At 42.5% G+C, this 27,701-nt stretch overlaps 2 protein-coding genes across 2 annotated transcripts in view; one reads left to right on the plus strand and one right to left on the minus strand.

Moving 5' to 3' along the window:
- Nucleotides 1-2,319, plus strand: part of RAB35 (RAB35, member RAS oncogene family) — a 23,284-nt gene extending 20,965 nt beyond the window's left edge. Inside the window, exon 6 of the mRNA XM_018572042.1 lies at nucleotides 1,474-2,319. Coding sequence (XP_018427544.1) covers nucleotides 1,474-1,602 — 129 coding nt within the window. The 3' untranslated portion in view covers nucleotides 1,603-2,319. The remainder of the gene's footprint in view (nucleotides 1-1,473) is intronic.
- A 2,140-nt stretch (nucleotides 2,320-4,459) lies between these two features.
- Nucleotides 4,460-27,701, minus strand: part of BICDL1 (BICD family like cargo adaptor 1) — a gene marked incomplete at its 5' end in the record, with an annotated part of 30,354 nt that continues 7,112 nt past the window's right edge. The window contains 4 exons of the mRNA XM_018572036.1: nucleotides 4,460-5,286; nucleotides 18,499-18,619; nucleotides 21,596-21,726; nucleotides 27,312-27,455. Of these exons, the coding sequence (XP_018427538.1) occupies nucleotides 5,080-5,286; nucleotides 18,499-18,619; nucleotides 21,596-21,726; nucleotides 27,312-27,455 (603 nt within the window). The remainder of the gene's footprint in view (nucleotides 5,287-18,498; nucleotides 18,620-21,595; nucleotides 21,727-27,311; nucleotides 27,456-27,701) is intronic.

Below are 27,701 nucleotides of genomic sequence, written 5' to 3' on the forward strand. Positions count from 1 at the left end.
TAATACAGGTGAAACTCGAATAATTAGAATATTGTGCAAAGTTCATTTATTTCACTAATGCAACTTAAAAGGTGAAACTAATATATGAGATAGACTCATTACATGCAAAGCAAGATAGTTCAAGCCGTGATTTGTCATAATTGTGATGATTATGGCTTACAGCTCATGAAAACCCCAAGAACCCCACATCCACAATCTCAGAAAATTTTTGGCAGTGTGGGCAGGTGCCAAGTCCTGCTGGAAAATGAAGTCAGCATCCCCATAGAGCTCGTCTGCTGAAGGAAGCATGAAGTGCTCCAAAATCTCCTGGTAGACGGCTAAGTTGCATTAGTGAAACAAATGAACTTTTGCACGATATTCTAATTTTTCGAGTTTCACCTGTACATAGTTTGTTTAGACTTACAGGTGCATCTTTTCCTACAAGGTGCAAGATAATCAGTCACTTCATCTCTTGATTTTTGCCATTAGAGGTTGAGGTTGGGCAAGCCGTTGTACTTCCAGTATGATTCCATTTGTATATAATAAACAGCAGCAGCTTCTTTCCGCCCTATTGTGAGCAGAGCATTATTCTTTCAGAAAGCTGCTGTGCATGTGAATGCTGAAAGATTTCACAGCCATAGTTTCTGTTGCCTCCAGCCAGGTTCTCTCTTGACCCGGGCTTATTTCTCCTGTGATAAGCATCTCTGTAGGGAAGTTGTTAGAACTTTACCCAACTATCTGTTTTGTTTTGTCAGTAGGGATACGATTTGGCACAAATCAATGAGTAGTAAATATACCACATGCTGAAGATCGCTGGAGAAATTGATAATACATCTTATAGATCTGATTATTTATAAACACAGAGGGCTTTTTCACAAGGCTCTTATACTTGGAGAGGGGGGTGGAATGTGCATGCTTATTAACTAGGCATGTGCTGATACTAGTATCGGTGCCAATACTGAGTATTTGGGCAAGTACTGGCAGTATTAATCTGGAAGCTGGGCGGCAAGTCATTACACACCACCCGGCTTCCTTAATGGGACTTCCGGTATTGGCTGGAAAAAAATCCTAAAAAAAAAATCGCTACTTGATCCTGAAAACCGGTGTCCGTGCATCCCTATTATTAACCACAGATGCTTAGTTTTTGGTTGGATTTGGACTTGCAGATTATAGGATCTGCCGTTGCTGATTTAGGTCTTAAAAGGGCAAAGCTCAAGGTGCATTATACTTCAGTATCTGGCGAGTCACTAACCCAGAACAAGCAATAGAGAGTGCCATGACACCTGCTAAGCTCTTACTTGTTCCAGGTCCGTTACTTGCCAGACAATGAAGGCTCCAGACCATGTACCTTCAAAAAGCAAATTAGCAATGGAAGCCCTTATATTTTGGTACTGCCGTGTATTGCACTAGAGTCTAGGGCAGCCAATCATTAAAGTTTTTGCTGAAATATTTTTACTTGTTAAGGTTACAACATCCTTTTGTTTGTCTTTACAGATGTTTAATTGCATTACCGAGCTAGTTCTCCGAGCAAAGAAAGAAAACTTGGCAAAGCAGCAACAGCAGCAACAGAATGACGTGGTGAAATTAACCAAAAACAGTAAAAGGAAAAAGCGATGCTGCTAGGTGCAGGCACAGCACACAGGGGCTGCTCTTAATCCGAACATTCGTTCCTGGAATGAAGAGCAACTGTGCCACGGGCAGTGCCCAGCTTTCAGGGGTTGGGGCATTTTCTCAGTTTTGTGCTGTTAATTTAAGAATTTCTCAAGGTTTTCTATTGAGAGGCGCTGACACCTTTTTTATTGCTGTGCCAACAAGGTGTTGTGGATCCTTGTCATCCCTTGTCACCCCTGCTCTTCTGGAGCGTCTGCTAGGAAAGGACAGTTGCAGTGCCTACCCCTTGGACTGATTAACAAGAGTCTGTACATACTGTAAATTGCGTTAACCAGCCTCGCCTCCTTCCTATTGCTTTGGCTTTCGTCTTACGATCGCCACACTGTCGTAACAAGCGAATATAAACTGATCACATTTTTAAAGACTTAGGACAGTTGGCATCTTTAACCGTGCGTCTGGTGTCTGTCCTGCCTACTAGGGTAAGAATCACTAGGCCTCGCTGTTATATTTGCTTCCCCGCTGTTTAGTTTTTTCCGTCAATATTTAAAACCATGCTAAAGAAAACCAAGCATCTATTACATTGACCAGAGCAGGACTTACGACTACAAAGTCATTTTGTTTTTAATGAAAGGCTGGATGGATCCTGAACTGTTAGCAGTTGTTTGTTACAATCTCTATCTTAAAAAACACAACAAAAAACCATGATGTGAATTTAACAAATTCTGTGGGTAAAAAGAAAACTCTGCCAAATTTTTGTACCATCTTGTTCATAAATAGGAACAAAATTAATAAAAAAAAATGTGAACTATGGGTCCTGAATTTAAAAGAAAGCAGACAGTTGTCTTTTGATGTCAGTGTGTGAAGTAGAAAGGTCAGTTTTGCGTTAGTTATGTTCAGATGGGCATTAAAAACCCCAATAAACCAAGAACAGAAGTGATACTTTCCATAATCGTCACAAATATACATTTTATATTGATTCTACTAAGTGGATACATTCCAGGAGCTTTATATCTGAAATGCCAATCTTTCTGTGATCATTTACTAAGGGACATAGCAGGCCTAATGGGGCTTCGAATATGTGCTACCTGTAGCGGTTGAGCACCAGACATTTTGACCTGCTTCTATTGCTAATGGTAGCACAAGCTTCTTTTTCCTAAAGTGACTGTTAATACGTACCTCTCTGGCAGGCGTCGGGTCCTAACTTCATGGCTATGGCCACAAAGAAGCCGCATCATCCTTCACTTTCAGCTGCTTCGGATGCCTGGTCTCCAACTGCACACTGGGGTTCCACTTGCCAGGCCCTATGTCTCCACAGGACATGGTAGTGACAAAGGGGACCAGATATTGATATCAGAAGTGTGATGTTGAGCATTTTTAGATGCAGTAGCTCTTAAACACAGCAAAGTTGGGACTTGCTGCCTACAGACATTTTCGTTAACAGTCACTTTACTAGTGTATCGGCTCCTACCATTAAAGGAGTAGCTCATGATTTGTACATTCTTCTGTCAATCACTGGTTATGCCTGTAGCAAAGGTGAGTTAATTGACAGTTCCAGGAGACCTGTGAGGATCGAACTATAGGACCTGTCTCTGTGACCAAGTATCTTGTGTTTGAAAGGAGTCAGATTTCACGACTGGATGTCAACTGTTGTCATATACCCCAAATCTTTAAATGAGAACTATGAGATGAGTGATTTCCACTCGCCTCATAGTTCTAGCCGACCTGTGACAATGAGACTGTCACAGGTCGGCTCAGTAGATCGGGAGGTGAGCGAACACATACCAGGTTCGCTAACCTCTCGATCCTGTCATAGCTCTCTGCCGTGACAGGGGAGGGGCTGGATTCCCCTCTCCGATCTGCCAGCGCTGACTGGCGGAACGGACGGAGGAGGGGGCGGATACAGCTTGCTCTGCCTCTAGATAGGCAGGGCCAGCTGTCACTCATGCAGCTGGGCAGATCTCGACGTCCATGTCGGGATCCGCTGCGGCGTCTCAGTATACCGCGAGCTGTAGCTCGCGGTATACTGAGCTTAGGGTGACTGGAGGACGCTAGTTTGTGTCCTCCCGTTACCCTAAGGAGAACTATGGGGAAAAACACTGACCCCATAGTCCTCCTTTTAATATTGATCCTGATTAGCAAGTTATCTTATTGAAGCCAACTACTGTTTCAGTTGGACTTACAACTGCTGACTTGTAAGAGTGCAAGCTCCAGGGCTGTCATATTGATCCTGGCTTCACTAGTTAGAGTCACAAATCCAAAGTATACCCTTCTGTCCTGCATACTCTTTTCAGGTTAGTGGCTTGCTTGGTAGTGAAACAAGGATCAGGATGACATTTCCTGGAGGCTGCACCTCCAATTCTGCATTGGTAGCTAGTTTGTCTGTCCAGGTTCCATTTAATTTAGCTCTGTAGAGTATTTGTCTGTGAGCATTATTTTTAGGCAAATGATGATGAATTCTAGCATTGACTGTACTTTTAATAACCTATTAAAAGAGCTGTGTGCACATGTACCCACATTTCTCTTGGATTAGCTCCGATAGTGGTAAACTATTTGTGAATGATTGTGTATTTCAACTTGTAATTTTTAAGGCTAGCTGCATCCAAACCTCATCAGTGCCAAGTAATTGTCTGAAGTTGGAGTCTCTACCCCTTTCTACATGGACATAAGGAATATTTCACTCTGTCATAGTTTGGCTTCACGTTATTTGTTCAGCATACTTGCTGCTGGGCAGAATTCCTTTTTAATTTACCACTGGAGTCCTCAAGATATACAAGAAGCCAGCTTGTGAAAAAGAAAAAAAGTTGGGTGCAGCTGGCCTTTTAGTCCCTTACAAAAAAATGGAATTAAAGGTAAGCACAAGAAACATGGAAAATCATAGAAATATTTTATTTCAGAATTTACAATAAAAAGCATAATTTTGTACTAAAATATGACATCATTTTTATATCTGTTTACGTTATAAAAGAACTGTATGCAATATAAAAAAACTCTGCTTCTTCTATGTACATAGAGCATTTCTCAATAGTTGAGCTGCAAGATTCCTCTGTGCTGTGCTCTGTCTGGAAGACCAGAGGTAGGGAGTCTATTCCTTGGAATGACAGCAGCTCAGGACCTGTATACAACAGTTGTACCTGCTAAATTCATTTATCAAGGAAAGTGTGGAGTGAATACAAACAGATGGCTCTAAAAGTGCAAGGTGTTCTCTATGGATAAAATCCAGTGAACAAAGTGTCCTACAAAATAGAAAACACATCCAAAAGGAAAGTAAAGTGTGAATGCAGCTCAGCCCATGGGCTAACAAATACTTTTAGTGGTCGTTACATGCCAAGGTGCCTCCTTTTGCCCGGCTTTAAGATTTTACTAAGAATTTGCTCACCTAGAGAAGGCTTTGTGGGCCATCAATGGTGATACGTTTTATATCCGCTCTGAATAATGTTCCCTAAACATAAGTCCATCATGATTCAAAAATGTCAACTGTGAAACAGTTGGTTAACATTTTGTTTTCTTTAGAAATGAAAAGAGGCGTCTCCCTTCAGAACCAATGGGCTCTTCTCCTGGCCGCTCTGTGCGATCCAGAGTGCTAACCTTGCCACAGTGCGGTGTGTGGTGGCCACTGGAGAAGGAATATACAGACTGGCTCCATTCCTTCTGGTGTTTGTCCATCAATTGCTGGTCAATGACTCTGTGCATGTCATCCTGTTATTTAAAAAAAAAAAAGAAGATTGGGCTGTTACAGCTGTCATGTACTGACTGAAATACGCCAAGCACAAACATGCCATTGCAAGACAAAGCAAATGAATGTATCAAGAAATATGTCTAGACACTGGCTAAATGAGCAATGAAGAAGTAATAGATGATGGCTCTACAATAGTAAAGAGAAGCCGTTCAAAAACACACAGAACAAAACTGAAGCACACAAAACATAAATAATCTTTAGCAAGTAAGATGATTGACAATATACAAATTTTTTCTCAGTGGTACCTGAAGAGCAAATGTGTAGGAACCACACATTGGTATTTTTAGTTAATACCCAATGATCACACAATGACACAAAGAATACTCTGATTATACGTTCCTTGTTATTTCATGGAATAAGTGCCATTATTTAGAAGCAACAAGCAAACGCACCACTAAAAGAATGAAACTACCAATAGATATTTTAGTAAAAAAAGACTACATGTCAGCTATCAGCAGTGTGGTACGCACATATGCTATTAAAACTTTTCCATGGGCAGTTACTGTAGAATATTGCAGAACTGGACTCGTGCCTGTTAGCCAATGCACCCAAAAATCTTGGGATTCTTGCCCATTGTACACACCAACTGTCTATTCTCTTTTTCGCTCATTGAGGGACCTAGGATTCATTGACATTCAGGTTATACCGCAGCATACAGGAGTATATGGACACTGGCTAACCAAAAACAGTGACTATTCTGGTATCACCCTCCCACTCAGTTACTTTTCCTCCTAGGACACTAGCAAAACAACTGATTTACTGGCTTTTTTTTTCTCCCAAGATTTTTTTTCTTCTATTAAGACTCCATCTACACACTACTGAGCTGGTCTCTTATTCGGCTATCCGGATCGATCTATTCTAAGCAACAGTTTTGGAGGCTGTGCCCAGTCTCCCCTGGACAATTGTGGCCTTGACTAGGCTCTGCTTTTGACACTTTCCAGACCTCAGCGTACTGTATTAGCCACAAAGCACTTTCCATGTCCAAAGTTGTGACCCCAGTCTCTGAAGAAGCATTTATGAGTAGGCTGCGTGGACTGAGCATTGGCAGCTACTAATATTATAGCAACTGTTGGGTGGCGTTATTATACCCATATTCTTCCTAGGCTCCACAGACCTGAGGAATTGAGTGCTGTCACTAGGTGAAGTTTTGCGTGCTGTTCCCGCCTTCAGTATGGGGTAGCATTTCCTATTTGCTGCTGTATACAGTGACACAGTTACAGCCAGCCATTTGAACCTCTCTTGCCCTCAGCAGTTGGTTTTCAACTACCCAGGTCTTACGGTATACTTAGTTAAGCTGTTTCTCTTGTGTTGCAATATGTCAGTTCACAAACCTAAGGGGAGCAGTCCCACTGAATGTGATCACTTTAGTCCTCCAATGACCATTCCAGGAGGATTGTTCCATGTGTCTGACCTGCACTCCCTGGCATGATGGATATCTCATACAATGCTGGATTTGAGGAAATCCTTTCTCCCTGTACATTGGAAGGTTCTCAGGATGGATGCCAGTCATTACAGGGTACCTGGGCTTTGGAGGAGGCCAGGCTTCCCATTAGTACTCTGGAACATAGGGCAATTTTGGTGTTTCTTGCTTGCTAGACATCTTGTCTGCAAGGTTACCCGACCAGGATTCGGTCAGACAATGGCACGGCCGTTGCACAGCTAAAAAAAAGAAGTGGATCTCATCCTGGCCTGGACCGAACTTCACATTCCAGCCCTAACCGCAGTGTGGAAAACTAAAGCAGACTTCCTCAGTCATTCACACCGACACCTGGAGGTGTTCTCTGTCAGGTGAGGAATTCTGGATGTGGTTTGTCACCGGGTGCAGGGACCCCTCATGCCTTTGCAGTGGATGCTCTGGTGACTGCATGAGATCTGTTCAACCTGATCTATGCCTTTTCCCCTCAATGGCTTCTCCCTTATCTGCAAGATCAAAACAGAGGGCACTCCCATGATTCTCACAGCATCAACTGGCCCAGGAGGACGTGGTACACAGACATTCTCAGACTCTCGGTTGGCTCTTTGTGGGCCCTTACAGACCATGCAGATAGTCTGCCTACATACCAGTTCTTCATCCTGCTTCTCCGTCGCTGGCTTTAATGACTGGCCCAAGTCCTGAGATTCAGTCATCCCTACACTCCTGAAGACTAGGAAGTCAACTTCTCGGAAAGTGTACCATTGTACCTGAAAGGCCTTCTTTGCCTGGTGCAGGAAATTCCATCCTAGAAAGTTCTCCAGGGGAAGAATACTACTATGTTTGCTCCTGTCTGGCTTGGATCAGTGTCAGGCATTGAGCACCATCAAGGGGCAGATCTTGACCCTGGCTATTTTGTTCCATAGACTACTGGCACCTTACTCAGTGTATTTCCACTTTTGCAGCCAAATTAGTATAAATCTTATTTTATATTTGTACATATTCTCATTCACATAGCATTATTTAAAAAAATACTTAAAGTTTGCTGCTTACATATTACATGCTTTTTCCTGAAAAAAAAAAAGGTTTTTCTCTAAACTAAATTTTCCTCTGGAATGCAAGGGGGATGGAGAGTTAATCGTTAACCTAATTAACCCTCTCTGGATTGTGCTGGCAGATCTCATTATCAGTTGTAAATTAGATTTAAACTGTCCTAACAAAAGGTTCAAAGATCTAGATGCATTGTATGCTAATGAGAGGAAGCTGAATGTCCCTAGTCTTTGGGGACAGCAAGAGCCTCCTGTCACTTTGAAATTGTACAGAGAAGTTACTAAGGCCAGCTACGCAGAAACATCTAAAAGGCAAGAAAGATTGTTTTAAAAATATTTTTAGGGATGCTGTGTGAATAGGAACACAACATCTAGATGGGTTTGGGTTTTCTTAGGTGTGCTTGCAAAAGTGTAACTACATTTTAACCACTTGAAGACCGCGGTGTTTCACCCCCTTCCTGGCCAGGCCATTTTTCAGTGTTCAGCGCTGTGGTACTTTGGCTGACGTTTATTCCGTCATGCAGCGCTGTACTGATACGAATTTCATACCATTTTTTGGGGACTGATAGTAGAGCTTTCTTTTGGTGGTATTTAATCACCACTGGGGGTTTTATTTTTTACAACCTGATCGCTTGTATGTACACAGCCATCGCTGGCTGTTTACATGCTCACAGTTTTCCCTCTCGTGTGCGCGCTGAGTGCCGCACACGAGAGGGGGGAGGGGCAGGACGTCTTAAGACGCCCTCCCGCTCCTAGCAGACTCCCGTCCGGCCGTTCACAAACGGCCATGGACGGAAGGTGGTTAAGGTTTGTTCAGAGTATCGCTTGCATTGCTCCTCCTGTTTGCTCCCTAATAACTAGGGATCTCAACTTGGTTATGTTGGCCCTCCAGAAGTGGCCTTTTAAGCCTATTCAGGATAGTCCCTCCTCTGATTTCACAAGATAGCCTTCCTCGTCACCATTACCTCCGCAAGGAGGGTCTCTGACTTATCTGCCTTATCCCGTAAGGAACATTTACTAGTGTTGGGCAGGGATAAGGATGCCTTGAGGCCTAATGCCTTCTTCCACTTTAACCAGGACATTGTTCTTCGCTTATGTCCTGCTTCGAAACATTCAGAGAAAAACTATTTTCACTGCTTGGATGTAGTACACGCCAGTTTACCTCTCTGCTACTGCCTCTTTCCGGCAATCATATTCCCTTTGTCCTTTTTGGGCGGTGCCTGCAAAGAGCCCTCTGCTTCTAGATCACTGGATGTATTCGACAGCCCATCATTTGAGCCTATAGTTTGATGGATAGGGTTCCTCCCTTCCATGATAAAGCTCACTCTACTGGGTCTGTTAGTACTTTGTGGGCTTTTCAGAATCTGGCATCCGTTTCCCAGATTTGCAAGGCTGCCATCTGTTCTTCATTCGCACATTTGTTAAATTGGAATTGCACCCTCCTATCCTTCACAGTCAAGGACGTCTCCATTTTAGCCTCTGTTTGGATTGCTGTTGCCATGATGCTGCACATAACACCAGCCATTTAAAAGCTTGACTGTTCAGTTGAGAGGTGAAATAAGCACACTGGCAACCTTGACAGCTGGCATGCCTTGAAAGTAACCATTCTGGAATACCATTAAATCGGTCGGTCTACTTCCACCTTAGATTTTACCAGGTGGATGTTCAAGTCTCTTCTGATGACAGTTAGGGCCAGAGGTTCTGTTCTGTCCACCTCACGCAGTTCTTTCCTGCCTTGAAACATTCCCTCAGTTGGACTACTTTGAGACTAAAGATCCTCTGTCCTGTACTGGACCTATAAACTCCTTCTCTTAGAGTACAGTAGAAGACAGTCTTATTCATAGATGAGTGGGACATCCAAAAGCATTGCAACTGAGGGCCCGGCAACACGGCAACAAGCCCGCATTAAAAAGGGTCAAGGACTCTAAACTCAACTTCAGCCAGAAACACCTCATGGCCAAAGCTGGCATCGGCAGTGGCCTAAACATCATCCTGGTAAAACTTTAAAAATGGTGTGAACAGAAGACCAGGCAATAGCCTTTCAACCTGTGAAACAGATGCCTTATTTTGAAAAGTCTATGAGGCACCCACAGATCTGGTGGCGTGTGCCCTAATGGGAAAGGGTAGAACTCTATCCCTCAGAGAACATGCTTGAACAATGACTTGTGTAATACACCTCCCAATGGTGGAAGTAGCAGCCACTGGCACTGATACCCGCCTCGCAGAGGAAATGGTGACAAAAAAACAAAAACAATCTTGTGTGTAATTATCAGCCAAGGGAAAATCCCTGATAGGTTTAAAAGGAGGCCTTTGGAGGGCTGACAGAGCCTGGTTAAGATCACCGTGTCATCAGAGAGTATCTCGGTGGAGCTATACGAGACTCCATGCACAAAAGCCTTCACCAAGGAGTGAGAGGCCAGTAGTGCCCGAAAGATTATAGCTAAGGCCGATATCTGCCCCTTGAGGGTGCTAAAGGCTGATCCAGACCCGACTAGAGCAAAACCAGGATACATCCCTCAGAGTAACATCTTCGATGGAAACTCTACCATTTAGACCAAGCAAAGTATAGCTTACAGGTGCTATATTAGACCAAGTCAACTTCTCAACAGAATGGCCGGAGGGTCAGAAAATGACCACGAAAAGTCCACCAGGAGTCTGAGAATGTCAAAGTGCCACACTCTGTTATGGGCCAATTCAGAGCCACAAGGATAACAAAAATGCCCTCTTGTCTTAAATCTACAGAGCAGTTGTGGAAGAATCTTTAACGCAGGAAAAGCATAGATCAGGTAAAACTGATCCACTGAGTCACCGCAAAGGCACATGCTTTTTTGGACCTGCTGATAAACCTGTTTTAGTTTGTTGTTGAATCTGGACACCAGGAGGTCCATCGACCTGCGACAGCTATCCTGAAACACCTCGGGCCAATGTAAGCTGCCCGTTTTCCACACCAGGAATCTGCATTGATTTAGGGCCAGAGGTTCTGTTCTGCCCAAGCCAACCTCAGAGCTGTGCAACTTTTGGTGCTTCCACGATGGGTGATGTAGTCCACGGCCGTGGCATTGTCTGATCGGATCGACGTTGGGAACTCCCCGAAGCTGAGGGGTCCAATGCTGGAGGAACAAGCGAAAGGCTCTGAGTTCCAGAATGTTGATGGGAAGTCTGAGCCTGGTTCATGTCCAGGACTAAGCCTAGGAACTTCAGGTGGCGAGTTGGATGTAACACAGACTTGAGGATCCATCTGAATCTCTGCAACATCTATACCGTTTGCTGTACAGTAGCGGCAATGGCCTGGGTGGATCAGTCCTTCAATAGGAAGCGATCCAAATAGCCCACAATGTGGACATTTTGAGAGAAGATCCAGGATAGGGGCCAGCACCTTCATGAAGACCCATGGAGCCATGGGAAGAGCGACAAACCGGAAGTGTTGTATGCCCACCACAAAATGCAAAAGCACGGTGCAGGGGAAAGATGGAATGTGTAAGTAGGCATCCTCAATGTCCACAGAGGCCAGGAAATCCACCCCTTAAAGGAAGGCAATGATCAATCTGGCTGATTACTTGCAGAACTCTTGGACCTGAAGAAATCTGTTAAATAACTTTATGTCCAGGATGGAATGAATGCCACCCTTGGCCTATGGAAGCAAGAACAGGTTGAAGTAGAAACCTTGAAACCTCTCCTCTGTGGGAACTGGGCCAATGCAAGCAAGCAATTGCTGCAGTGCAGATTTCAGATCCCTAAGTCTTTATGGGGAAGAGGGAAGATTGGAAGGTATGAAGCAAGGTGCAGAAGAATGAAACTCCAACTGTTTAAACTAGGCCTGGCACTTGGACTTTGAGGCGGAGACCTGGGAGGCACTTAAGGAACATTATTGAGACCTAGAAGATGAGGACTTGTACATATCCAAAAAGAAATTGTGATTCTGGCACCTCTATCAGGGTAACTCCTTCAAATATTTCTTTTTTGAAAGCCATGAAGAACAATAAATATATAAATCACCACTATATATCCTCCCAGGGGGGAACTTTTTTCAGCCCCTGCAGCCCTACTTCTCCCACTGCCCAGCGATCCTTTCCATCAATTCTGCCATAGAAGTGGGAAACTTTTCCTTGTTTTAAGCCACAGTGGGGAGCATGCAAGGGAATACAGGAGGTATCCAAGGAAGGAAAGGACTCAGGCAGGGGAGAGATACCTATGCTATATAAGAGAGGGTCCCTAGGGGGCGTATGCAGAGCCTCTCCTGACGAGTTGGCAGAAAATGTGCTGGATTGCCCATTTGTCCATCCCCCTTGTACAGCACTCTGTGGCTAACTCCACAGATTGCACCAAGTCCCAAGGGGAGTGCTCAATGCAGGATCCAATGCCTAAAGCAATATCACATGCTGGCTGCATGTCTTCTATTCAAGGGGTACCCATAAGAAAACCCCAAATAAATATAAATCTCACAGCAGAGAGGATACATATATCCCCTAAGGACTAGCAAAAAAAACAAAACCTGGAAAGCTGGAAATGGGAGGATTTATATGTAGATCCTTACACCTCTGCCAGGGTCAGACACCTGAAGGTAGCTGCATATGGTCTATGTGTCCTGTATTATTAAGAAATCCTATTTATTCAAGTTCATTGAGGGACATAGGTCACTCCCCTCAGCCTTTGTGGTCTTGTTCTTGGCACTGCAAAAATGCTAAGAGTGAGAAGGGCTTATACGAGGCTGATCACAGGCTTTTTTTTTGCCAGAGTCCAAATCCACCTGTAGATGGCAGTATAACCCAAATGTCAATGAATTTTGTGTTTCTCACTGAGCTCAACTAAATGGATTTTACAGGAAGTAGAAAAACCTTGTTTTTTCTTTTACTCTGCTAAGCACTATTTTTATCTAAACTGATGACAACACATAACCCACATTTAAGAGCACTGCAACCCATTGTGCAGGAAGCAACTAGCTGTTATTTAGTGGTTGCATGCCTCTAACAGTCATATACATGTGGAATAATAAGGAACACAATTTGAACCTTTATATGGTTAGGCCAGCTTATAAGCTATATGTGTTTAGGAGGCCACAATGTGACGCCAATCTCCCTCCTTTTTCCAGTCTGTTTGACTTATGGTTTTGTTCAGTTGCTTGTGTTCTGGGATAGATTAACATTTGACAACAAGCAGATTTTGATTGTTTCAACAACCTTTTGGCCAAATTGCTCCTCCTGTTAAGGCCCCCTTGATCTGTGGGATCTTAACTATTTTCAGTGCTTTTTTTTGCCTAAGGTTGTGTCCTTCCATGAACACTCACTTACGGAAACAACGATTACGCCACCCTTTACATATCAATACGTATGCTGGAGTGAGAGCAATAATTCTAGGACCATCGTTCCTGGTTAACTCTGAACTAATTACCTGTAAAGTCTCTTATGGTACGTTGGTACGTTATGGATAAAATTGGGTAGTCGGTTTTTGCTGTTTCACAGGCACACACAAGTTTTTGAGGCTGGACATATTTGGTATCTATTTACTCAATGTAACCTCATCTTTTATATTTTACCTAAAAAAAGTGGGTATTATATTGTGTTTGGGTGCATTAAAATTAATTTGTATTTTTACTGAAAGTTTGGGTTTCATAAACAGTTTTGCTAAAATCCTGTGACATTTAAAATGGCAACTGCCACTATATTTTTCTACATGGCCTCTGCTCTCAGAAAATATATAACGTTTGGGGTTTCCGACGTAATATTTAGGCCTAAAATGTGCTTTTCTCTTCCGTTCACACAGTGAAGTAGCTTGTAGGTCTGGAACCATAAGGTATTGCCCCACCTGCAGGAGATGGACGCTAGGCACAAAACAAAAGACAACTTAGGGGAGATCAAGTCTCCAGTTTTGGCCTAGCGTCAGGACTAAGGAGCTAAGAAATTTTCTCTGGAATTCTTCCCTGCTTTTTTCCTTCGTTTGGCTGCATCTCAAGCAAGTGCCATCAGGGTGACACGCTGGATAACTGTGGATCCTTGTAGTCCTACCCTGTACGGCCAGTTTTGGCTCAGGCCATACTATTTCAGTGGCCTTTGGCTTCCCATTCTATAGTCTGTGCTTTTTGCAGGGGGTTACTGATATTATTCCTCCTGTCCGGTCTCTGTTACACCCTAGGGATTCTGATTTGGTGCTTTCAGGTTACAGGAGTCTCCCTTTTGAGAATTTTGAGGGAGGTTCCACTATTACCTCTGTCCTGAAAGGTGCTTTTTTTTGGTGGCTATCGCCTCTGTTTGGAGGGTTTGGAGGCGCCTCTGTTTGGAGGGTTTTGAGGCTGGCAGCCTTGTCGTGTAAGTCCCCTTTTCTGGTTGGACACGTTGTCGTTCTGTGTGGGGGGAAAATGTTTTTGCCCACCACATGTTGCACTGCTTTGTGACGTCCCTGTGGTACCAGATCTACAATCTACTTCACTGTCCTTCAATGAACGGAAATAGGATTTTTGTACTCACCATGACATCCTCTTCCCTACATTTCATTGAAGGACACATCACCTGCCCTGTGTGTGTGGGAGTGTACTCCTTACGACTCGTTACTTAGTGGAGACTTGATCAGCAAGTGGGGGGTTGGCCACCAGCAGAAGCCGCCCCTAGGCTGTCTTTAGTTTTGTGATTTGTGTCTTTCTCCTGCAGGTGGTGCAGTACCATATGGTTCCAGATCTACAATCTACTTCACTGTGTCCTTCAATGAACGCAGAGAAAAGGATTTTACGGTGAGTACAAAAATCCTATTAACATGTGAGCAATGCAAAAACAGCGGTGGCAGAGAAAGGGTTAAAGGCTTTATTAAATCTGCTTGGAGCTTGCTGACTTCTATGCAAATGCTTTGTAAAAGCTTCCTGTACACACTGCTCTTATACAAGTGGAAGCCTATGTGTACAAGACTGTAAAGATCATCAGAACAGTGGTCTGTGTGTCTATCTCTTCTACGGTGTGCCTACTGTCCAGCAGGAAAACACCAAGCTCCATTTCTTTACTATTTACATCCTATTGCCTTTTACTGTATGAGACCTTTTGTCTGCGTCAGATTTCCTGCTGTTTTCACTGATTATTTGGGTTAACAGCGCTAAACACGGGCTGCATTACTAAGTGTTTCATGTTCAACATTGAAAGGCTAATGATTGTTAGTAACCCATAGCAGAAAATGAATTTCAGTAAACTAACCCTAGATCAATTCTATGCACTCTAAACACTGTTCTTTGAATTGTCTTTCTGAATATGCCCTTTAACACTGAGATCAGTGTAGTGTGGAGCAGTTGTCTAGTGTCTGTGCATCAAGAGCCCTGTTGCTCTAAGCTGGCTTGAAATGAAAAACCCATCACAAGCCTAATGCAGCAACTCCTACCTTGCTCAGTACACTATGCTAAGTGCTAATTACTAGGATGTTATCCTATTTCCACGTCTTCTTTTATTTGAGGAAACTAATTTCAAGGTAAATATGTAGCCTGCAGTTGCTGACCTGAAAATACTAGTTGCTTCACTGTCATGTTGACTATCTGCAATACATTGAGTCAGTGACTTACAAGCTGTAACCTTGTTTAAAGGAGGTCTCTTTACTCCAGTGATACTAATAGGCATATCAGTGCCTTTAATTTAGCATGCAACTTGTATTTAGATTGATAATGGGCTCCCTTTAAATCAGGGATTGGCAACTCCAGCTGCAATTTAACTACAAATCCCAACATGCCTTTACCTCTGGGAGTCATGCCTGTAACTTTCAGTCTTGCAATGCTTCCTGGGAATTGTAGTTCAACAACAGCTGGAGGGCCAGAGTTGCCCGCCCCTGCTTTAAATCCTCTGGGCTGTATCAAGGGGGGTAATTTTTCAGGTCAGGTTTCCTGATGGTGACAATAATGGAACATGTCTATGCAATGTGAGTCAGCATGGTCACTTGCAGTCTTCCTTTGGAGAGCATGTGAAAGGGTGACAACACAAAAGTACAAAAGAAAACAAAGGACAAACCCTCAGCAGGAAACGGTGATAATTTTAACAGATATAGTATTTCTATCCTCTCAGTTCTTGTTGTGATAAACGCCAAACCAAACTGATATCTTATAAAGATGACCTTAAAGGAGAATAAACAAGAATATAGTTTCACATAAAAACACAATTTATTACTAAAACGTGACAAAAAACATCACATGTATAGTAGAGTCATTTACTGACTTTTTTATTATTTATATGAGTTGATGTTTTGTTTTTTTGTCATGTTTTAGTAATAAATTGTGTTTTTATGTGAAACTATATTCTTGTGAGATCTCCTTTTAAGGTCATCTGTATAAAAGACAAGTCAAAGGCACAATTGGAAGGCAGAGACAGAGAGTTGTCACACCCCTATAACTAGAAGTGCCTACACAACGGCCTTCATTGCCGGATGCTTTGATATTTTTTGACTTACAACTGCAGATTTAAGACCTGTGTTAACCGGCATGTATAATGACAAATGGGCTTTGCATACCTATAAAGGTGTATGGGAGTGCAAAACCCACTAGAGCCAGGTCTAATGGAGGTTCAAAGGCACCAGTCAAGGAATTCTGAAAGATCTCAGATTGATGCCATCCACACGAGCCCAAAGCTTGTCAACCTAGACCATTACAAATATCAAAAAGAGCTATTGAAAAGCTTGTAAGAGGTTCTAGAAATTTGGTGACTTGGAGTGATTTTTTTCCCCCACAGGTTGGTGTTGTGATTTTCAGCTCGGTTCAGCTCAGTAAGTAATTTCAAACTTATTTGCAGTTTAAAAAAAATCAAGCATGCAAAGTTTTGACTTTGGCCTTCATCTGAGCCATAACGCAATTCTGACTTGCAGCAGTGCAATAGATGAAATAGCAAGGATGAAGACTAAGAAAGATCATGTCCCTCACATCAGTGTGCAGGAAAACCACAGAATTGAATGGAGTTACTACGAGGCAAGCAAGTGACATTAGAAATGGGCAAAGCAGATGGATGGCCAATAATGAACAGAAACCAGTGTGATCTGAGAATGAATGGCTGATGCGATGGAGTAGCCAGGTACATCAATACAGTGATCTCACCTCTAAGGCAGGAAGGGTGTATGACTAAAGTTGTCGGTACAGGTACTGAGAAAGGCCATTAGATCAGAAACCAAAGGAGCCATATAGTGAAAAGCCCTGAGGAAGCAAACTAGAGCCCAGAGACAAGACATAGGTGAAGAACTAATAGACAGGATCCAGCACTACAGTACAGTATGTATGTCTATTAAACATGATAAGGCCAATTACTACTACTTCAATCATTAAGAAAATAAAACTGGCTTTCTTTTACTTGCTTTAAACAAGTTAATGGCAAAAAATCTTTGTTCACCATTACCTGCGATGTCTCACTGGTTTTCTAACTTTATTTTACACAACATTCTTTATGCTTACAAGGAAACGTGTGTGAATTAATTTCAGAATAGCATCCTTCTTCTTGTGCACACCACAGCAGGATCAACTGGTCACTGATGCTTACAAAGAAGGATACAGGGTGGGAGTAGCTTGATGCAGAGAACTGAATCACGGATTAATGTTTCGATGTTGTACAGCTGAACTTCTATTAATGTACCTATAGCCCATTTCTCTGTTGGCTTTTTTGTGCTCCTAGATCTGGTATTAAGACCATAGCGGGTGATGTGGCCACAGAGGGGCCTAGGGTGTGTGGGACTTGTTACTTACCAAGATTCCCCAAAGTAGTTTAGCTAGCACCTGATAATTTCCTTACATATATCTGAAGCATACTGCAGACTTATATGAAACAAATGAGCAGGATAAAGCCACAGGTCTGCTGAAGACCTAATTCCACATTCCTTTTGATAATAACCACAGTGACAACTACAACTGAATACCTTATCCCTGAGAATGGGTCAGAAAAGACTTTCTGAATATTCGACTGAAAAACTATAGAATGAAGCACAGCTCTTATGAACGTTGAGAAATGCAAAGGTGGAAAAGGGTCAACCAGCAAACCAACAGTTTGATGACTGAGTTTCTAATGGGTCTGTAAATTCTGGGGTATGTTCCTGGCACTCACTGGAGCTGAGAAAGCTGCTTTGATGTGTGGCAAGCATTACAGAACAATCCAGCTTAATCTGACTAACTACTATTAGCTACAACTATCATATGTCTGGATCAGAAGCTTCAAATATATATAGATTTGCAACATTTCATATAATACCCACAGACTTCTAATGATGCCATTGTGTATTATGTTTCTTGTACTTATTTAAGACTATATCAACTATTTGCTTTCGGATAGGGTGGGATATCGTTCATGGCCAACTCCAGCTAAAACTATTTTCTGGTTTTGAATAGAGTTGGGCAAGGTTAGACTCTCCACTGGTTTTTTTTAATCTCCCCCCATCAGTGAGATTCCCCTCATTTCCTGTCTGGCTGACATCCATCACTAGGACAAGAAGTGACAGGTGATCTCAAAGTCTTCACAAAGTAAGAGATGTCATTTACGCTCAACCACTCTATGCAAAACTAAAACTGTTTTGGCTGGAGTTGGGCTTTACACCTAAAAGGAATGCACCTTAATAAATAAAACTATTAGTGGTGCTCAAATCTCTTTCCTTTTGGGGTAAGGCTGAAAAAGATTGTTCCCGTTTGTAATTATGAACAAAACATGATCTGAGAATTTGGAAACAGTCAAGTAAAATTGTTTCCTCCAATAAAGGACGATTGAAGATATTTTGTCTGTTCTCACCTGCCAGGCCTCCAACTGCTGAGACAAGTTGACCTTTTGTTGAATAGCATCTAGTAGTTGAGTGTTCAGCGACATTAAGTCAATTCTACACTTTGCCAATTCCATTTCCACAGCATTCTTTCTGGAGGGAAAAATGTACATACAAATTCAGTCATATACAGCGGCCTAATTAAATATTAACCCCCTGGACTGTTCCAAATGTTTTCCCCATTTTGAATAAAGTAGGGAATGGTTAAAATTAGGGATGCACCAATACTAGTATTGGTGCAGATACCGAGTATTTGGGTTAGTACTCGTAATCGCCCAAATGCTTCGATACTTACCATGCCGTAACTTCCGGTCAGAGATTTCCTCTGACCGGCAGTGCTGCGAGGGAACATGGAGCCAGCTTCTGGATTGGCCCGGGAAGCCTGCTCCATGCTTATTGGCCAGGAAGCTGGCTTCCCAGCCAATCAGCCTCGAGCCTGCCAAACAGCATGGAGCTGGATTCCCAGCCAATCAGGAAGCCAGGCAGCGGGTAACGGCCTGCCTCCTGGCTTCCTGATTGACTGGGAAGTTGGCTCCATGCTGATTGGCTGGGACGCTGGCGGCCAAGCCGCATCGAGCCGCCCAAAAAGCATGGAGCCTGTTTCCCGGCTAATCAACAGGCTAGGCAGTGGGTAATGACACGCTGCCCAGGAAGCCAGCTCCATGCTACCGGTACTCGTATGCGATGTACAGAAAAAAAACAGTATCGGCGCATCACTAGTTAAAATATCTGTCAAGTTATTTTTGCCTTCTGTGTGCCAATGGAGAGATTTCCCTTCACTTCTTGTTGATACAACAGCAAGTAAGAGGAAATCTGCCTAAAAGGAGGGGGAACCCCTCTTAGACAGGGGTCACTGAAACAAGTGTCCCTACTGAAAGAATACACCTTTATGTTCTGGTGCCAACTGCAAAAATAGTAAATATCCCCAGTAGGGCCACAGAGAACATTAAAAACCGGACAGAGGCTCTAACCCTCCCCCCTCCCAAGTCCAAAAATTGGCTTTAAATACCCTTTAAATAAAGTGATGTTAAACATCATTAAGTGGAGGGCCAATAATGCTCTATTTTTTTTCAATGGATTGATATTAAAGCTGCCCATACACCTTACAATTATCTGCAGGTTTTCTGTGGTCGGATGGAAAAGGTGCAACACCATCTACACTTAACTGTGTGGATGGAGTGATCTCCACCTGGGCCAATCTGTTGCACTTTTTCCATCTGACCACAGAAAATCTGCAGATAAATTGTAAGGTGTATGGGCACCTTTACACTTACTGGCCGCTTTATTAGGTACACCTCTTCAACTGCTTGTTAACACAAATATCTAATCAGCCAATCACATGGCAGTAACTCAATACATTTAGGCATGTAGACATGGTCAAGATGGTCTGCTGAAGTTCAAACCGAGCATCAGAATGGGGAAGAAAGGGCATTTAAGTGACTTTGAACATGGCATGGTTGTTGGTGCCAGATGGGCTGGTCTGAGTATTTCAGCAACTGCTGATCTACTGGGATGTTCATTCACAACCATCTCTTGGGATTACAGAGAATGGTCTGAAAAAGAGAAAATATCCAGTGAGCAGCAGCTCTCTGGGCAAGAATACTTTGCTGATGCCAGAGGAGAATGGCCAGACTGGTTCAAGCTGATAGAAAGGCAACAGCAACTCAATTAACCCCTTCATGACTGAGGCCCTTTTTTAATTTTTTGCACCCATGTTATATTCCACATTTTAGGACACCCACACCAAGTGCAATTTTTGTCAGCTAAGAACAGGAAACTGAGGCTACAGTTTGCATGGGCTCACCAAAATTGTAAAATAGAAGATTGGAAAAACGTTGCCTGGTCTGATGATACTCAATTTTTTTTGCGGCATTCGGGTGGTCGGGTCAGAATTTGATGTAAACAACATGAAACCATGGATCCATCCTGCCTTGTATCAACGGTTCAGGCTGGTGGAGCTTTGCATCATGAAAGTGCAGCCGACAAATCTGCAGCAACTGTGTGATGCTATCATGTCAGTATGGACCAAACTCTCTAAGGAATGTTTCCATCACCTTGTTGAAAGCAGTTCTGAAGACAAAAGGGGTCCAACCCAGTACTAGCAAGGTGTACCTAATAAAGTGGCCAGTGAGTGTATATCCAGGGTCTGTGCACTGTGCGGGAAAAGGAGGAGGTTTCCCACAATCTTTATAGGCATAGACCAGCTTCTCCAACTCCTACATCATGGATGCTGGGTAGGGTGGCTCCAACAGTGTTTTGCAAACTTTAGAGTGGATATTGCTAATTTAAGATCTACATCGTCTTGTATTTACTTTATGCATCATTTCATGGCCTGGTTTACTAAGGCTTGAACTGAGGCATAGTTAAGGGAAATAAACTTGTTTTCACATCAAACATCCAATAATATGAAGGAGAATTGAAACAAAAATAAATGTACATCTAATAAATACACCACAAAACAGTCATAAATATATGCTTTTACATTTCTTTCCACTGATTATGTTAGCTATATAGAACACAAGCTAGAACAAACAGAACTACTAGAGCAGGGGTGCCCACAATTTTTGTGTTAAGATCTACTTTTCAAATGACGAGCTACATGAGATCTACCAACGAAAAAAAACCTCCCTCGCTCTCTCTCTCTCCTTGCTGTCTCTCCTTCTTCACCCTCCTGGCTGTCTCTCCTCTCTCTCCTGGCTGTCATTCCTCGTTTTCTCTCCTGGCTGTCTCTCCCCGCACTCTCTCCTGGCTCACCTTGCTGTATTTTGCAACAGGCAGTGTAAACTAATATTCTTTGATGTAATACATAGCACTTCGACCACCACCGGAAAGATGTCAGGGAGCTTGGCTCGGCAGACTCAGGCTAATAGGTAATCATGTGTGCACAGCTAAATAAATATACCAAAATGGAATAAAGGAGCCACCATTAACACCCTTCCTGATCTACCAGCATCAGCTTTGAGAGCTACTGGTAGATCACGATCTACCTAATGGGCACCCCTGTACTAGAGCATATGAAAAAATCTAGCCAAGTGTGATCATTTTTACTTAGCATATAGTGATTATTACTTGGCAATAGCCTCATCTCGGTCCTTTATAGCCTTCAGTAGCTGTTCGTGCACATCATTATCTTGGGTCAGTTCCAAGAGGTGATCCCGTTCCTCTTTCAGTGCAGTCATTTCAACACTCAGCAAAGTTACCTGAACAGAAACAGCATCTTGACATTAGAATAGTAATAGTTACACGCACGGACACAAACTTCATATATATTTTATTTTTATTGAATACAGGGCCAATGATTATTACACATATTAGCGATTTTGAAAACTGTAGTACAACTTCAGCTGAAGTTACTACCTTTAAAGTGACACTAAACTCAGGATTTGCTCCTGTGATGGACTACAATCTAAATACAAATTAGTAAACTCAATGTGAGATTGTAGTCCATCACAGGAGTAAGCTTGGAGCGGTGGCTACTTTACAACACACACAGGGACCATGGGGAACAAAAGTAGCCACCCCCCAGAAGGAAAGACAGCGTCAGCACCAATTTAGAGATGATTTGAGAATCTACGGCTGAGTGATACCCACATAGGGTCCAGTATTGTTAATAGTTAGGGTACTTGAATGCATCCAGAATGGAGGAGAGGTTAGCAATTATTCAGTGTAAACAGCCGCTGCCCGTTATCCCGGGCTCCGCTTTCCCCTGTGCAGGCCCAGGATAACCACCAGCAGCGGCAGTGTTTGGCACCATACAAGCAATCGGGCAGCTACAGAGCTGCCCAAATGCTTGTATGGAACAGCTGGTAATGGTTGGTTTAAGCTTTTGCGGCACAGACTAGCAGGAAAAAAAAAAAGATGTACATGTACATCCACCCACTGGAAGGCAACGGGCGGACGTCAAGTAGTTAAGGTTTAACTCTTGAGTTTAGTGTCACTTTAACTATCGCTATTACTACTATTAATATTAACAGCAATGAAATCTGAAGAAAAGCAAACTGATATGTAACAATCAACATCCAACCCTAATCAGTATATATGGACAGCATATATGTGAATGCTATCCAATTCACTGGTCCTCGTCTGGTTTTTAGACTTTTCTTTCTTGTTTTCTTATCGGCATATTTTTAACAATTTACAGGAAATGTAAGGCAGGCGACTGTTCTATTATTCTTGTTCAACCAGTGGGCTGAGTAAAAAAAATAGAGTAGATGCCTCCGTCGTTACTACAAGTGCGTCAATTAAGGAATCTTGCTGTTAACATACCTGACCAGAGCCAGCGGTCAATGAGCTGCTGGCTCTGGTCAGGTATGCAAACAGGGAAGCCCTCCAAAACCCTCCTAGCAGTGGTGATGTATGTAGCTATGTAGTGTGTGCCAGAAGTCAAAGGATGTCCACATACCACACTTTCTGGGCCAGTTGGGAACCATGAGGATCACTGAAAAAAAGGAGGGAAAAACTAACATACATCCCCACTCAGTAGAGAGGAGATCCACTGGACACTAGAAAAAAAAAACAAGATTTGTGGGAGTGGGAGGTTTTACATGTGTGTCCTCACAGCTTTGGCCAATGTCCAATCACCTGATGATGCCTGCATATTACATTCATCTCTGAGTCTGCCTGTGTCCTGTACTATACAATCAAGAAAGCTTATTTGCAATGCTTATAAACAGGCATACAACTGAGTAGTGGCAGTGCTATTTAGGAGACTTGCCAAGCAATTTGCGACTGCACTAGATGAGAAGATTTAATCCTTCATAATGGAGGGGTGAACACAAACTTTATTAACAGTTCTTTAAGTTTTTATGACCGGTTTTAAATTAAAGTTGTGTAAGGATTTTATACTATGCAATATTTCATTTCTTTCTCTTGAGTACAAACTGCTATGGAGGAGAGGAGATATCTGTGAGCAGTGACTGATATTGGAGACGTGTTATGAGTGCTTACTGGCCATTATTGTTGGTCCATCAAGTCTGGTGAGTGAGGGCAGTGTACATAAGAGCACGGATTTTTTGCAAGCGGATGCAGAATCATTTCACACAAGGAGCACGAGTGTGGTTTTGGAGTTATATGAAGCACACTTTTCATATATGCACTATTGGGATGCAATTGAATATGGAAATTTGGCGAATCAAATGGAAATGTTTTAAATATTGTAAGGTTTTGAGGTCAATTGAACACATTTTTGTCTATGCATTGTACATTATATATTTATTATTGGCAATTTTATAAGCGCATTGTGATTGTGACTTATTACCTGCTAAAAACAATGGCCTCTACTCATTACTCTTGCTATTAGACCTTTCTGCTGCTTTTAACACAGTTGACCACCCACTGCTCCTCAAAAAACTCCACTCGCCTGGCCTACAAGACTGCTCTCTCATGGTTCTCCTCCAACCTATCTAAGCACTCCTTTAGGGTCACCTACAAATCTAACTCCTCCCCTCCTCTTTCTGTAGGGGTCCCCCAAGGCTCTGTCCTTGGACTCCTTCTCTTCTCTATCTACACCTCCTCCTTTGGTCAGTTAATAACCTCACAAGGCTTCCAATACCATCTCTATGCCGATGACACTCAAATATATCTTTCTACTCCACAACTCACCCCCTAAGTGTCATTCCCAAAGAAACCGTAAAATTACTCATCCACTCCCTTGTTCTCTTTCGTCTTGACTATTGCAACTCCCTCCTCATTGACCTACCTCTACACAGGCTATCACCCCTTCAGTCTATCATGAATGCTGCTGCTAGACTCATCCACCTAACCAACCTCTCCGTGTCTGCAACCCCCCTCTGCCAATCCCTCCACTGGCTTCCAATCACCCAAAAGAAAAAAATTCTAAATATTAACAACCACTTACAAAGCCATCCACAACTCTGCCCCGGCTATATCTCAAACCTGGTCTCAAAGTATCCCCCTAAACGTCCCCTCCACTCTTCCAAAGACCTCCTGCTTTTCAGCTCCCTCATCAACTCTTCCCATGCTCGCCTCCAGGACTCTCCCATCCTCTGGAACGCTTTACCCCAACCTGTCCATCTATCTCCTACTCTGACTGCCTTTATTATCTCCCTAAAGACTCATCCCAACCACTGAACCATGACATTCTCAAACAATTCATCCTCACACAGCTACCTCTTCATGTACCACTTGCCCCTCCCTTTTAGATTGTAAGCCCTCACGGGCAGGGCCCTCATTACCATCCTCTCTTGATTTGTATTGTAATTGTAATGTCTTCCTTATATTGTAAAGCGCTGCGCAAACTGTTGGCGCTATATAAATTCTTTATAATAATAATAATAATAATAATAATAATAATTGGGGATTTAAAACAAACCTTATTGCCACTTAACTGTGATCTGCTGTTTGGTATATAATTGGATTTCACAAGTTTTCTGAGTGCCGCATCCATGAGGTGAGATACTGTTGGAAAATTTAGTCTAGAGCAGCTGTAACTGCATTGTAATTTTTACTTTGGACTGCTTCATATGTTATTGATTTATTTTATTGTTTTTAGACTTTTTTTCCTTTTTCATTTGTCTCTGCGCTTGTTTTAGAGATATAATGACATAGGTTAAGAAAATATGCTGGGACTGAAACAAGGGAGCTGCTATTTTTTACATGCTTTTAAAAAGGTGCAACTCCGGGACTTACCTAGAACAAGGATGCAACCAGTGAAGCAACACAACCTCCAAATGGCATATTTGTTCCAGGTTACCAGCTCAGTAAAATGATTATAAACCCATGCAATAAAAAACAATATGATTTACATTACGGTATGCTGCACAGAGATTTGTAAGTGCGCTCTTTTACTGTTACTATAAGACAAAATTCTTACAGTAAATTAATTGCTTTGTAACTTCCTTTCTGAGGTTGGCTATGCAAACCCTCTTTGCTTTCCCTGCATGTTCAGCAAAGCCACCAGCCTTCATGTTCTTGTGCTGCACCACAATGCTATGTGCCAACGCAGTCAGCACCAGCACGAAAAAACCTTCTCCAAGGTACTTCTATTACAGCATTGCCCATGCTTTATAGGAGGTACCAGCAATGTACCGTAAATGAAAATGCATGCATGCACATTGCTGAATGCCGGCACAATACATGATGAGAGATGTAGTCTGAGGCTTGCAGTGCACGTGACTATAATGATATCAGCACTGCTCGATCCTCAGACTGGAAGTTTGGTAATGGCATTTCCTAAGTTTGTGGTGAAGAGCAAAATACAAAGGTAATAAAAGTCCACTTTCAAAGGCTTTTGCAGAAATGTGATACATTAGGTGTGATTTTATATACTGTTAGTGATTTGCTGATATTTTTTTTGTAGAGGAGTGCTTAGTGACAAGCAGTAAAGCAATTATGAGGATGATAGCCGCAGAGTATACACCTTAACATACATGAAAAATGGCAGCTCCCACATTTTTAACTAGACCGGCTCCCTTTAAAGAGTAAGTGCACAGTATACTGTTGATAAGGATGGCATCTGAGCTATGCAGTATTATAGTGCCTATAGAGATCAGAGAATTATTGCCCAATCTGTTCGATAATGGTTGGACTTGGAAACAATTGTGTACTTTTGGGCAGTCTGCAGTCTTTGGGATGTTGGCTGATCAATCTTAGGGAAACAACCAATTGGATCTTACTGGCAAATCACTGCCGTTTGCCAGTAAGGACTGGTCTGCACTGCAGCCACATACATTTCAGTATTTAGTAGCTTTATACTGGCCCTGCTTTGATGTATTAACCCCTTCACCTCCCTTTTCCGGCATGTGTTCCCTCCTCATGTATCACTTGCCCCTCTCTTTTAGATTGTAAGCTCTCACAGGCAGGGCCCTCCTTACCATCTTGTCTTGAATTGTATTGTGATTGTAATGTCTTCCTTATATTGTAAAGCGCTGCACAAACTTTTGGCGCTATATAAATCCTGTATAATAATAATAATACTACTGTGTACATTAGCTCCTTCATTTCTATCCTCCCACTGTATGTGACCTGTACATTACCCCCTTGCTGGGATTTGTACTCCTCTATAGCTGATGGTATTATTAAAATATCATCAGCTATAGAGGACTGCAAATCCCAGCAATACATACTAATACCATGAGCTATAGAGAACTAAAAATCCCAGTAAAACAGGACTACAAATCCCAAAAATACATTATAATACCATCAGCTATAGAGGACTACAAATCCCAGCAACACATTATACAGCAATGCAGAATAGTTCCATGAGCTATAGAGGACTACAAATCCCAGGAATAATTATACAGAAATGCAGAATAAAACCATTAGCCATAGAGGACTACAAATCCCAACAATACATTATACAGATGCAATGCAGAATAATACTATATGTATTGCTACATACTCTGTGCTAACACTCTGCTCCAGGGTGCAGGCCTAATGTCTCAGGCGGAGGGTTTCAGGAGGGGGAGGTGTGTGGGCCAGCAGGAGCGCTGTAAACAGGCGCCACATGGTTCTCTAGAAGGCTGCTGCGAGGTCCCCAGCAAGAGTGGGACCAAAGGCAGCCGCATTAATTTAAAAATGTTAAGCGCCGGTATAGTCTTTTTTAATTGGGGTATTTTTACGAGCACGAGTACCCATTAAAATGCCCAGTATCGGCACTGATACCCATACTGGTATCGGTATCAGAGCATCCCCACAATCTAATATGCTGGATTAAACAGACCTTGGCTCCTGTATGCGTAAATCTCTTATTGTTATAAAGTAATTTAATATGCAACTGTTAATATCCCAATTGTTATACAGTATATTATTTACTGTGGTCTGCTACCTGTTTATGAAGTTGCTGAAGCTCCTCAAAAGTTTGCTTCATTCTTACTTGCTCTCCCTGTAAGAGTTCTCTCAGTTGTTTGGAGTCTTCACTCGTCTGTTTGATTTGGTCTTCCAAGCCATCATCCTCACATTTTCGTGCACTCTGCGTTAAGAACAATAAGATTATTTAAGAGGGCGTGTTTAGGGGTGGAGTTAATTCCGTGGCAGGGTAGGGGTTAGGTGGGCAACTGGTGGCGAGTAACTCTTAAGGCCTGGCTAGTAGCTCAGGACTTGAAATTTTGACCCCTGCTATATGTTATATGCTGTGTACTTATAGCACTGCTTACTTTAATGGATTACTGAAAGAGAACCTGTACTTTGTGCATACAATCGCCTATATATACACGGC

The sequence above is a fragment of the Nanorana parkeri genome, unplaced genomic scaffold (genome assembly GCF_000935625.1).
Source record: "Nanorana parkeri isolate BGI_ZX_2015 unplaced genomic scaffold, ASM93562v1 scaffold1911, whole genome shotgun sequence".
In the NCBI taxonomy this organism is placed as follows: Eukaryota; Metazoa; Chordata; class Amphibia; order Anura; family Dicroglossidae; genus Nanorana; species Nanorana parkeri.